This window comes from Alosa pseudoharengus, unplaced genomic scaffold, assembly GCF_046254945.1.
Source record: "Alosa pseudoharengus isolate Yale_2024_CS ecotype anadromous, Long Island Sound unplaced genomic scaffold, YU_APseudo_1.1 YU_APseudo_1.1_scf_5, whole genome shotgun sequence".
In the NCBI taxonomy this organism is placed as follows: domain Eukaryota; kingdom Metazoa; phylum Chordata; class Actinopteri; order Clupeiformes; family Clupeidae; genus Alosa; species Alosa pseudoharengus.
This window is the reverse complement of record NW_027468837.1, coordinates 42,601,174-42,613,673: the sequence shown is the minus strand read 5'-3', so window position 1 is coordinate 42,613,673 and position 12,500 is coordinate 42,601,174. Positions and strand designations below refer to the sequence as shown.

Below are 12,500 nucleotides of genomic sequence, written 5' to 3'. Positions count from 1 at the left end.
ACACACACACTGGTAAGAGTACACACACACACACACCTCCGTGGATGGAGCGGATGGCGTTGTTGCCGGCCTCCACGAAGGACACGAGGGCCATCATGACGCCCATGGTGGAGGAGAGGGCCTCCTCGGTGCCGTAGCGCGACCAGATGGGCTTCCCCGCCTCGCTCAGCACGAACACGTGCTTCCTGTGTGAGCGCCACGCCTCACTGGACACGTCCTCGTGCTTCTCCCGCCCTGGCCCCGCCCCCTCCTCCTGATGTAGCTCCTCCTCCCCTTCTGGCCCCTCCTCCAGGGGAAGCTCCTCCCCCTCCGTACACTCTGGCTCCGCCCTCTCCTCCGTATCTGCCGTCAAGTCCTCAAACGACTGAGTGGTGTGGACAAAAATCTGACCGCCTGCACCTGCTCACACACACACACACACACATATTACACCACACACACACATTACACCACACACACACACACACACACACATTACACCACACACACACACACACACACATTACACCACACACACACACACACACACACACACACACACACACACATCACACCACACACACACACACATTACACCACACACACACACACACACACACATTACACCACACACACACACACACACACACACATTACACCACACACACACACATTACACCACACACACACACACATTACACACACACACACACACATTACACACACACACACACACACACACACACACACACACATTACACCACACACACACACATTACACCACACACACTACACCACACACACACACATTACACCACACACACACACACACACACACACACACATACAGAGTAGTGTGGACAAACATCTGACCACCTGCACCTGCTCAACACACACACACACACATTACACCACACACACATTACACCACACACACACACACACACATACACTGAGTGGTGACAAACATCTGACCACCTGCACCTACACACACACACACACACAGACACACACACAGACACACACATTACACCACACACACACACACACACATATTACACCACACACACACACACACTGAGTGGTGACAAACATCTGACCACCTGGACCTGCTCAACACACACACACACACACACAGACACACATATTACACCACACACACACACACACACACTGAGTGGTGTGGACAAACATCTGACCACCTGCACCTGCTCAACACACACACACACATTACACCACACACACATTACAGGACAGACATCTGACAACCTGCACCTGCTCAACACACACACACACACACATTACACCACACACACATTACAGGACAGACATCTGACAACCTGCACCTGCTCAACACACACACACACACACACACACACTATACCACATACACACACATTAGAGGCAAGACACACATCATACCTCACACAGCACACACACATGAGGAGCAACAACACATTTCACACACATCACAGGCAACAACACACATACACACACACACACACATCACAGGCAACAACACACATACACACACACACATCACAGGCAACAACACACACACACACACACACATCACAGGAAACAACACACAATATAGCCATCGCAACACATAACACACACACACAAACATATCACAGGCAACAACACACACACACCCATCACAAGCAACAACACACACAGCACAGGCAACACACACACACACCCATCACAAACAACAATACACACACACACACACACACACACATCACAAGCAACAACACACAGCCATCGCAAGACATCGCGCACACATAAGAAGCAAACTGAGCAAAATCTGAGATGGTGCGGCAACCATTTTCCTGGATTATGTCTGATATGACACAGAATGATTAGATTCTACACTAGAACATGTGTCAGTTAGAACATGTGCCAGAGTGGATTCATTAGAACATGTGTCAGTTAGAACATGTGCCAGAGTGGATTCTACATTAGAACATGAGTCAGTTAGAACACGTGTCAGAGTGGATTCATTAGAACATGTGTCAGAGTGGATTGTTCTGGTTCTCATGTAGAACATGTGTTAGAGTAGGTTCTGCATTACAACATATCAGAGTGGATTCTGCTGGTTCTCATGTAGAACATGTGTTAGAGTAGGTTCTGCATTACAACATATCAGAGTGGGTTCTGCTGGTTCTCATGTAGAACATGTGTTAGAGTAGGTTCTGCATTACAACATATCAGAGTGGGTTCTGCTGGTTCTCACCTGGTTCTGTTCCCTCCACTAGCCCAGGGGTTGGGCTGTCGGCCCGGTCAGTGCGCAGGCGTTCCACGCTCAGGCTGCCATTGGACGACTCCCACGGCTGGCTGTGCACATCGGCCGCCATGACAACTGCTGCGTCACCTGTGCACTCACCTGTGCAGTGACCGCCGCTGCCCTGTGTCAGCTCACAGCATACCTAAAGACTGACGCCACACACACACACACACACACACACACACACACACACACACACACACACAGAACATGACATCTGATAGCTATGTAAGGGCAAATAGATAACTCAACCCCCTGCTAACTAGACAAATAAGTTAAACTGTTAAGTATGACGTCAGTCACGTGGGTCAGTGTCACTCGACTGTCTGATTTTAAATGCTGCTCGGTATGTGTAGACAACATCAGTGATACAGTAGTCTACCTGGCGCAAATTCACTTGGCGTAAGACAACTGGCAGATGTCTAATGGTAACACCATTAAACTAACTTCAATTTTGTTTGCATTCTTTTAACTTTGACTTGTTATTGAACGCACAAACGTTTGCTCCCGAAGTCGAAATAAGTTGATGATGCGTTAGAGAATATTGTCTCTGTAAAGGCGTGAGTATATTAAAAGGGCTTCCACAGCCATTAACAAACAAAAAACAACAATCATCCGTAAAGGCCTTCGATCTCGAAGCCGGAAGATGAGCGATGAGAAAATCTGAGCGTAGCGTCAATCTGTGGCTAACGACTAGCATGCAAACGCTGTTATCTCGCTAATAGAAACAGGCTCTGATGGTATAACCTGTGTTTGAGACACGTGCAAGTCGAAGCCGTCTCTTAGTGGGGCTTCCATATTCTAAAAGACAGAAGAGGTAAGGTGTTGATAACTACCTCTCACTGGTCTCGGTGATCATGCATTTTGCAATGTTCGGACTTCTCCGGAGCGTACAATGAACTCTGGCTCTGTCACACAGGCGACCTCGGTGTTCGCGCTGAATTATGGGGGATGTGGTTCTGAGGCTGTCCAGTGTTTGCACTTTACTATCAGCTTGTGGTTATTGAAATTGTGAGACAAAAGCTGAGGGGTATTTCACAAAGGCAGAATTAAGACATCCAAGATAAGTGATAAAGCGAGGTTTGACATAGCGTTGTCTGGTCATCCTAGCTCAATTCGTTTCACTAATGCCAATCCAGGATGAGTAGGAGCGACTATGTCAAGCCAGGTGTATGTAATTCAGGATGTGTGCACGTTCTCGTTTCTGCTCCAAAGTGCCCAAGGTTGGAATAAAAAAGACGCGGAAAATAGCATCATTCACACAAAGTGAACAACCGCTTTTGATATAGACTAACAATGAAGTAAAGTTATCCTTTTTGGAATGGGGAATCATGGCTATTTCTGTAAAACAGCAGATGTAGGCGTGGTAGACCAACTGAATGCAATAGTTGAAAATACCTTCGAAAACTTGCCCCTCTACTTCCAATCAACTACAGTAGGCTCATTCATTCATCAAACGTCTATCAATAAAATAAGCAAACAATGAGTAGGCTACCTAGGCCTATGTTAATAATTATAAGGCTATCACAATTGAAATAATAACCATATGGTAGTAGGCAGACAATCTGTTTTGTTTTGCGAACAAATACATTTATCAAATAATTTATAAATGTAATAAAGCTCCTTAAAAATTAGCACGGAGGTCTGATGTGAATGACAGCTAGCTGAACCAATAAGACAACATAATTACCATTAGAATGAACTTAGCTTGGCTGTTAGCCTGGTCGGGACCAGGCTAGGTGCAGAAAATAAATCCCCATGGTAACTTATGTGCCATCTCTTTTGTGAAACCAAGTCAAGGCTAAATTCATCCAGGATAACCTAAAAATCCCAGCTTAATCCCTTATCTAGGTTTTGTGAAATATCCCTCAGGAACGATAACTATAATCATAACTATAATATAACCATGACGATAAAAGCGTTCTGACCAACAATAAGCAAAGTCTCTCCTTGTGTTAGGCCTAATGAATGTGAGGGCTAAAATACGATGGGTTCTGATTGGCTGTTAGCCTTTTATTGTTCTCAAAATCGCTTTGAAAGTGATTTCCAACGATATCGTTCATCATGTCGTTATAGTTTATGTGTGAACGTCGTCATTCATATTAATTAATTAACAAGAACAATATTTTTTATGGTTAGGCCTATCATTTCAGTTATTGTTTTTAGTGTGAACGGCCCTAGCCGTAGTTTCTCATTCAGTACATATTCCATGTCCTCCGACAAATCATCAATGCAACGTTTAATCGTGTTATCAGAAAGGGGGATTTTTTCTGTTCTTTTGCAGCATCTGGCCCTAGCATTAGCCTACCTCAACCTGTTTGCAAGCTGGTAATATAAGCGTCTCTGCTAAAGTGTGGGGCTTTTTGGAGTTAGCAAGCAACGTTGACGTTACACCCTGAATCAACAGTAAACATTGTTGTTTGTGCTGCAAAGAACATTTTATATAATGCTCCTTTCACTTCAAAGCAACGTAACCTTATTGAAATTAATTTTGAAATTGATATAATGGCCCATTTACTTTTTATGTCATTAAGTGATCAAGCCTTGGACCATTCCACGACTGCCCTGATCATGTGTCACGGCACCCTGGCCTAGTTTATTGTCATGTACTCATAAAAATAATTATAAGTAATGAAACTCTTATGCTCATGAACCAGCTCCACTTTAAAGAATAAATTAAAAGTAGTGATATAAGATATATTGAGTGTGTATGGTGTGTGTGTGTGTGTGTGTGTTGGGGGGGGGGGGGGTAATTAAATGGTGTGTGTGTGTGTGGGGGGGGTGAAATGGTGTGTGTGTTCGTGGGTATGGTGTACTAGTAATCAAGGATCTTTGATAACGTCATACCCAACCCGCGAAAAAGGGGGGGGGGGGGGGATAATAAACCAATGAGAAATGTCGCGATTTGCGATAGAGAAAACACAGTTATGGTAGCCTACTGGCAATAAGGATTTGCTCATTACACCCTAAATACATTGCACTGCTGTTTTGGTTGTCATTATAACATCAGAGAGGGTTAAAGCGGTTGTCCCAAACTTTTAGATGATGCTCTACGCATTAACTGAATCTTATCAATCTTGAAACCGAATGGCGAAATGTTCCAAACAGAGTGACTGTAGAGGATGCAATGCCTAATCTCACTGCTGTCAGCATCACTGCTAAGAACAGTGCGCCTTTTACTGTTAAACACCTGAAAAATATTAAGCTGATGTTTCCTTTTCAGGACGATCACTGGCTTGAATGATTTATACCTCTGAATGGAACGTTGCGATTTTAAGCACCAGAATTGCTCATCATGTCATGACAAAGTTTACACCAATCATCATCTTCTAATGTATCCTTATGCTGAGATGTCCGCTCTTCCTGCCCCAAACATGGACTATCGTCTGTGCACGAAGCATGTTCAATCAAGACTACGCAAGCTATTTTTAATATTGTAGGGAATACTGAATGACATTACGCAAGCTATTTTTTATATTGTAGGGAATACTGAATGATTGAATGATAAAGCGGTGAAAAGAAATGTAGGCACAGTGCGTACAGGATTACGGGTGGCGGCGCCACTAGTAACATATATATAATATCTATGTAGTAACATATATATAATATCTAGTAACATTCATAGTGACTATTCTCTGTAGTAACATATATATTATATTATATATTATCTGTTAGCCAGATACCTGTCACTTCAGGAACACAGTCTCTGTTAGCCAGATACCATAGGATCACTTCACCTCATGAACACAGTCTGTTAGCCAGATACCATAGGATCACTTCACCTCATGAACACAGTCTGTTAGCCAGATATCATATGATCACTTCACCTCATGAACACAGTCTGTTAGCCAGATATCATAGGATCACTTCACCTCATGAACACAGTCTGTTAGCCAGATATCATAGGATCACTTCACCTCATGAACACATAGGCTCACTTCACCTCATGAACACATAGGCTCACTTCACCTCATGAACACATAGGATCACTTCACCTCATGAACACAGTCTGTTAGCCAGATATCATAGGATCACTTCACCTCATGAACACATAGGATCACTTCACCTCATAAACACAGTCTGTTAGCCAGATATCATAGGATCACTTCACCTCATGAACACAGTCTGTTAGCCAGATATCATAGGATCACTTCACCTCATGAACACATAGGCTCACTTTACCTCATGAACACATAGGCTCACTTCACCTCATGAACACATAGGCTCACTTCACCTCATGAACACAGTCTGTTAGCCAGATATCATAGGCTCACTTCACCTCATGAACACATAGGCTCACTTCACCTCATAAACACATATGATCACTTCACCTCATGAACACATAGGCTCACTTCACCTCATGAACACATAGGCTCACTTCACCTCATGAACACAGTCTGGGTGGAATTGTCCTACCCTCACATCCTCATGGGCACTTTGCATTAACTTGGAAACAATTGTTCCAGAACCAATCACACTGCAAAAACGAATTATCTAATACAATCTAACCAAGTCTTATTAATCTAACCAAGATTTATTAATCTAACCAAGTCTTATTATTCTAACCAAGTCAAGTCTTATTAATCTAACCAAGACTTACCTAGCACGTTCTCATAAAATCATTTGACTTAATTTAGGTAGAGTTTGATTTCTTTTAAGACTTCTCATCCTGAAAACAAGCAAATTTGTCTACCAGTAATCTTAATATAAGATTAATAACACTTGGTTAGATTTTATTTTTAGCAGTGCACTTTGATCAGGGATTCCTAACTTTACTTCCTGCTAACCTTTACAAACTGATAATAAGCGACATCGACAGTCAGGAGACATTGCACTTACCTTGCACTTACCTTGCACTAACATTGCACTTGCATCGCACTAACATTGCACTTGCATCACACTAACATTGCACTTACCTTGCACTAACATTGCACTTGCATCGCACTAACATTGCACTTGCATCACACTAACATTGCACTTACCTTGCACTAACATTGCACTTGCATCGCACTTACCTTGCACTAACATTGCACTTGCATCGCACTAACATTGCACTAACATTGCACTTACCTTTGCTTTATGTAAACAATGTATTACGTGTATGAATGTAATGCAGGAAACAATGTATTTACCTTTGCTGTATAAATGTACATATTGTTCTGACTGCATTTTTTTTCAGGCGTTACTGTTATTGTTTACCACAACCACTTTTGATTTTGAAATTAACAAAATCCCCTCTCGTCGCTGATTGGCCCACCATCCTGGTGGCTGAGGGAATGTACAGATGTGAGTGTGTCTCAGTTTATGTATTTAGTACACACACACACACACACACACACATGTATATATGTGTATATATATGTTGTATGGGGTGGTGGTGGTGTAGTAAAATGGCGCTTGTAATATATTTGACAGAAGTCACTTAGGATAAAAGCGTCTGCTAAATGAATAAATGCAAATGTATTTAGTATGTTATGTTGCCATGGTAATGGCCATCACTAGTTTCTCACACGAAAAGCCCAGAATGTCTGCTCCGTCCACTCCAACAGCCCTGTGCCCAATGCCTGTTATGTGTGTGTGTGTGTGTTACCTGAGACAGGTGTGGAAGCGTTTGGTGAGGTGGCCCTGTGCCCAATGCCTGGTAGTTTCCTGTGTTTAGTGCACACTCTGACAAAGCATTCTCATTCCACAGCATTCAGCAACAACAATTATGATGAAGGCAAAAGTGATCGGGGTATTGTATATTTATTGTATACTTATTGTATACAATAAGTCAACACCGCAGTAATGGTATTTTTCCCCCTTCCGTTTCCGAGGCCTTAAGAAGTCTTAAAAGTCAGTAGATTTGTGCTTTAAAAATGCCCTGACCCCTGTCATGCACTCTTTAGCCACTAGAGGTCAGAAGAGTGTCTGGTCTGCACTGTAAAGCAGCTCTAGTAGTGCCAGTGAAGAGCGTGTTGTGCTTCTGCAGTGATGCATTTGTGTTCTAAAGGCAGCAGTGGGAACATGTTTGTGTTCTAAAGGCAGCAGTCTGAACATGTTTGTGTTCTAAAGGCAGCAGTGAGAACAGGTGCCATGTTTGTGTTCTAAAGGCAGCAGTGGGAACATGTTTGTGTTCTAAAGGCAACAGTGAGAACAGGTGCCATGTTTGTGTTCTAAAGGCATCAGTGGGAACATGTTTGTGTTCTAAAGGCATCAGTGGGAACATGTTTATGTTCTAAAGGCAGCATTGGGAACATGTTTGTGTTCTAAAGGCAGCAGTCTGAACATGTTTATGTTCTAAAGGCAGCATTGGGAACATGTTTGTGTTCTAAAGGCAGCAGTGAGAACATGTTTGTGTTCTAAAGGCAGCAGTGAAAACAGGTGCCATGTTTGTGTTCTAAAGGCAGCAGTGGGAACATGTTTGTGTTCTAAAGGCAGCAGTGGGAACATGTTTGTGTTCTAAAGGGACCGGTGGGAACAGGTGCCATGTTTGTTTTCTAAAAGCAGCAGTGGGAACATGTTTGTGTTCTAAAGGCAGCAGTGGGAACATGTTTGTGTTCTAAAGGCAACAGTGGGAACATGTTTGTGTTCTAAAAGAAGCAGTGGGAACAGGTGCCTGTGTGAATGAGTTCCAGTTGTAGTTGTATTTGACGCACTCTGCTGTGATGTAGAGAAGTGCACACACACACACACACACACACACACACACACCATCCTCTGTGCACGAGGTCTTATCTCTGTGTCCAGCAGAGGCAGCCGCGGGAGCCACTAGCATTGTGCTCAGCGTATGATATCTAATCTCCCCACGGCACATGCACTGCAGAGGGAGGGGGATGTCAGTCACACACACACACACACACCACATACACACACACACACACACACCACATACTGTACACACACACACACACAATAACCACATGACCAGTCTTCCTCTGCTCCAGTGGACTGCTGTCTGGATCACATTGTTTCAGTCTCTAGAACTCCCAGTGTCCTGTTGTGAGGTTGTATTAGAACTCCCCGTGTCCTGTTTTGAGGTTGTATTAGAACTCCCAGTGTCCTGTTGTGAGGTTGTATTGTGTCTAAATAACTGTACTATTCTTCAACTGTGCAATTCCCCTCAAATCTGTCCTGTCTGTCAGCATTCAGAACTGAAACCCCGGGCAAATACCACCCCAGCCCTGAAACCCAGGGCAAATAGGGCAAATACCACCCCAACCCTGAAACCCAGGGCAAATAGGGCAAATACCACCCCAACCCTGAAATCCAGGGCAACTATGGGGTAGCATGAATAGCTATATTAATATTCATACTATTAATATGATTAAATAGGATTACATTAGTATACTAGATTAAATAGGATTAAATTAGTATACAGATATAATTTAAATAGTATTACATAGGATTAAATTAGTATACTAGATTAATATGAGTATAGATTAATATGAGTATAAAAAGCCACACACTGTAGAAATACTACTCAGATTTATTTGATACTAGATGTCCATAAAAAAAACAGAACAAATTTGGTTTGAGAGAACAGGAGGAAGTAGGACCATGTTTCCAAACGATCAGACCAGGTGTACTACAGGCCAGGTGTACTACAGACCAGGTGCTTGGACTACAGGCCAGGTGTACTACAGGCCAGGTGTACTACAGGCCAGGTGCTTGGACTACAGGCCAGGTGTACTACAGGCCAGGTGTTTTACAGGCCAGGTGTTTTACAGACCAGGTGTACTACAGGCCAGGTGTACTACAGACCAGGTGTACTACAGGCCAGGTGCTTGGACTACAGGCCAGGTGTACTACAGGCCAGGTGCTTGGACTACAGGCCAGGTGTACTACAGACCAGGTGTACTACAGGCCAGGTGTACTACAGGCCAGGTGTACTACAAACCAGGTGTTCTACAGGCCAGGTGTACTACAGCAAGTCCAGCATGCCCAGTGATGTCTTTTTGTATGCTGGTTGGACTAAATCTAACCACAGTCACGCATAAACTTCGACACAAAGTGCCACAAAGGCTATCAAATGTGTCACCCTGTAAAGTTAAACAGTCAAACTATGAGCGCATTCACGTAAAAATGTGGTGTTTGAATTATTAAAAACAAACGATTACTTATTCAGTTCTGTACGAGAAGATCACAGAGGGTGATTTTTAACTGACAGTATTGCAATAACCGAATCTGTCGCTATGATATAGTCTTATGGTACATTGATACTAATATGAGCTCACTTGGTCTTATGGTGCATCCATACTAATATACTAATATGCACTCACTTGGTCTTATGGTACATTGATACTAATATACTAATATGCGCTCACTTGGTCTTATGGTACATCCATACTAATATACTAATATTCTAATATGAGCTCACTTGGTCTTATGGTACATCCATACTAATATACTAATATGCGCTCACTTGGTCTTATGGTGCATCCATACTAATGAGCTCACTTGCTCTTATGGTACATCCATACTAATATACTAATATTCTAATATGAGCTCACTTGGTCTTATGGTACATCCATACTAATAAACTAATATACTAATATGCTCTCACTTGGTCTTATGGTGCATCCATACTAATAAACTAATATACTAATATGCGCTCACTTGGTCTTATGGCACATTGATACTAATATACTAATATGCGCTCACTTGGTCTTATGGTGCATCCATACTAATATACTAATATGCGCTCACTTCGTCTTATGGTACATCCATACTAATATACTAATATACTAATATTCTAATATGAGCTCACTTGGTCTTATGATACATCCATACTAATAAACGAATATACTAATATGCGCTCACTTGGTCTTATGGTGCATCCATACTAATATACTAATATGCGCTCACTTGGTCTTATGGTGCATCCATACTAATATGAGCTCACTTGGTCTTATAGTATATCCATACTACTAAACTAATATACTAATATGCGCTCACTTGGTCTTATGGTGCATCTATACTAATGTGCGCTCACTTGGTCTTATGGTACATCCATACTAATATACTAATATACTAATATATTAAAATACTAATATGAGCTCACTTGGTCTTATAGTGCATCCATACTAATATACTAATATGAGCTCACTTGGTCTTATGGTGCATCCATACTAATATGAGCTCACTTGGTCTTATGGTGCATCCATACTAATATACTAATATGCACTCACATGGTCTTATGATGCATCCATACTAATATACTAATATGAGCTCACTTGGTCTTATGGTACATCCATACTAATATGCGCTCACTTGCAGCAGTGTTGAATATATTTACGGGATCAAACATGTTTAAATTCCGCTGCTAGCCTATTTGAGAGAAGCTTGCAGGTATGATTACTGCATCCATTATTCCAACATATTACATCGGTTGTGAGACAGTTCTGTTTTGTGTTTTGATCTTTTATCTTAAACATCAACAACCTGCTCCAGTGGAGGGAAAGAGTTCAGCATAAGTTAGCACGGCAATGTACTTGGGCTAAGAGAGAACCATCTTTGTATCACTAACAACCCTGCTATGTAGTACAGGCCTCAACCCTGCTATGTAGTACAGGCCTCAACCCTGCTCTGTAGTACAGGCCTCAACCCTGCTATGTAGTACAGGCCTCAGGGCCTCTGCTGTGTAGTACAGGCCTCAACTCTGCTGTGTAGTACAGGCCTCAGGGCCTAAACTCTGCTGTGTAGTACAGGCCTCAACTCTGCTGTGTAGTACAGGCCTCAGGGCCTCTGCTGTGTAGTACAGGCCTCGGGGCCTAAACTCTGCTGTGTAGTACAGGCCTCAGGGCAAAGCTGTGTGTGTTAAAGAAGAGAGAAGCTCCAACACACCAAGCAGATAGATAATAGATGTGTCAAACAGAACAGCCAGCAAAGCCAAAAGGGATCCACCCATGGTACCCCACCGCACACCACACCACCCCACCCCACCCAACCCCACCCCCACCTACGAGATGGCCCGCTAATGACATCACACCACCCCACCCCACCCAACCCCACCCCACCTACGAGATGGCCCGCTAATGACATCACACCACCCCACCCCACCCCACCCCACCCCACCCAACCCCACCCCCACCTACGAGATGGCCCGCTAATGACATCACACCACCCCACCCCACCCCACCCAACCCCACCCCACCCCACCTACGAGATGGCCCGCTAATGACATCACACCACCCCACCCCACCCAACCCCACCCCACCTACGAGATGGCCCGCTAATGACATCACACCAC

At 43.2% G+C, this 12,500-nt stretch overlaps 2 protein-coding genes across 3 annotated transcripts in view; both read right to left on the bottom strand.

Annotated features, from left to right (window-relative positions):
- Positions 1 to 4,102, bottom strand: part of mon1a (MON1 secretory trafficking family member A) — a 28,823-nt gene extending 24,721 nt beyond the window's left edge. Inside the window, exons 1-4 of one of the 2 annotated variants that reach the window (XM_076268432.1) lie at positions 3,106 to 4,102; positions 2,219 to 2,418; positions 840 to 861; positions 37 to 371 (exon numbers count right to left, since the gene is read on the bottom strand). In XM_076268432.1, coding sequence (XP_076124547.1) covers positions 37 to 371; positions 840 to 861; positions 2,219 to 2,339 — 478 coding nt within the window. In that variant the 5' untranslated portion in view covers positions 2,340 to 2,418; positions 3,106 to 4,102. Of the gene's footprint in view, positions 1 to 36; positions 400 to 839; positions 862 to 2,218; positions 2,419 to 3,105 lie in introns of both variants that reach the window. The other variant, XM_076268431.1, reaches the window with a different exon arrangement.
- tubb1 (tubulin, beta 1 class VI) overlaps positions 2,343 to 12,500 on the bottom strand; it is a 20,996-nt gene continuing 10,838 nt past the window's right edge. The window contains exon 5 of the transcript XR_012983061.1: positions 2,343 to 2,418. The gene's annotated coding sequence lies outside the window, so the exon portion shown is untranslated. The remainder of the gene's footprint in view (positions 2,419 to 12,500) is intronic.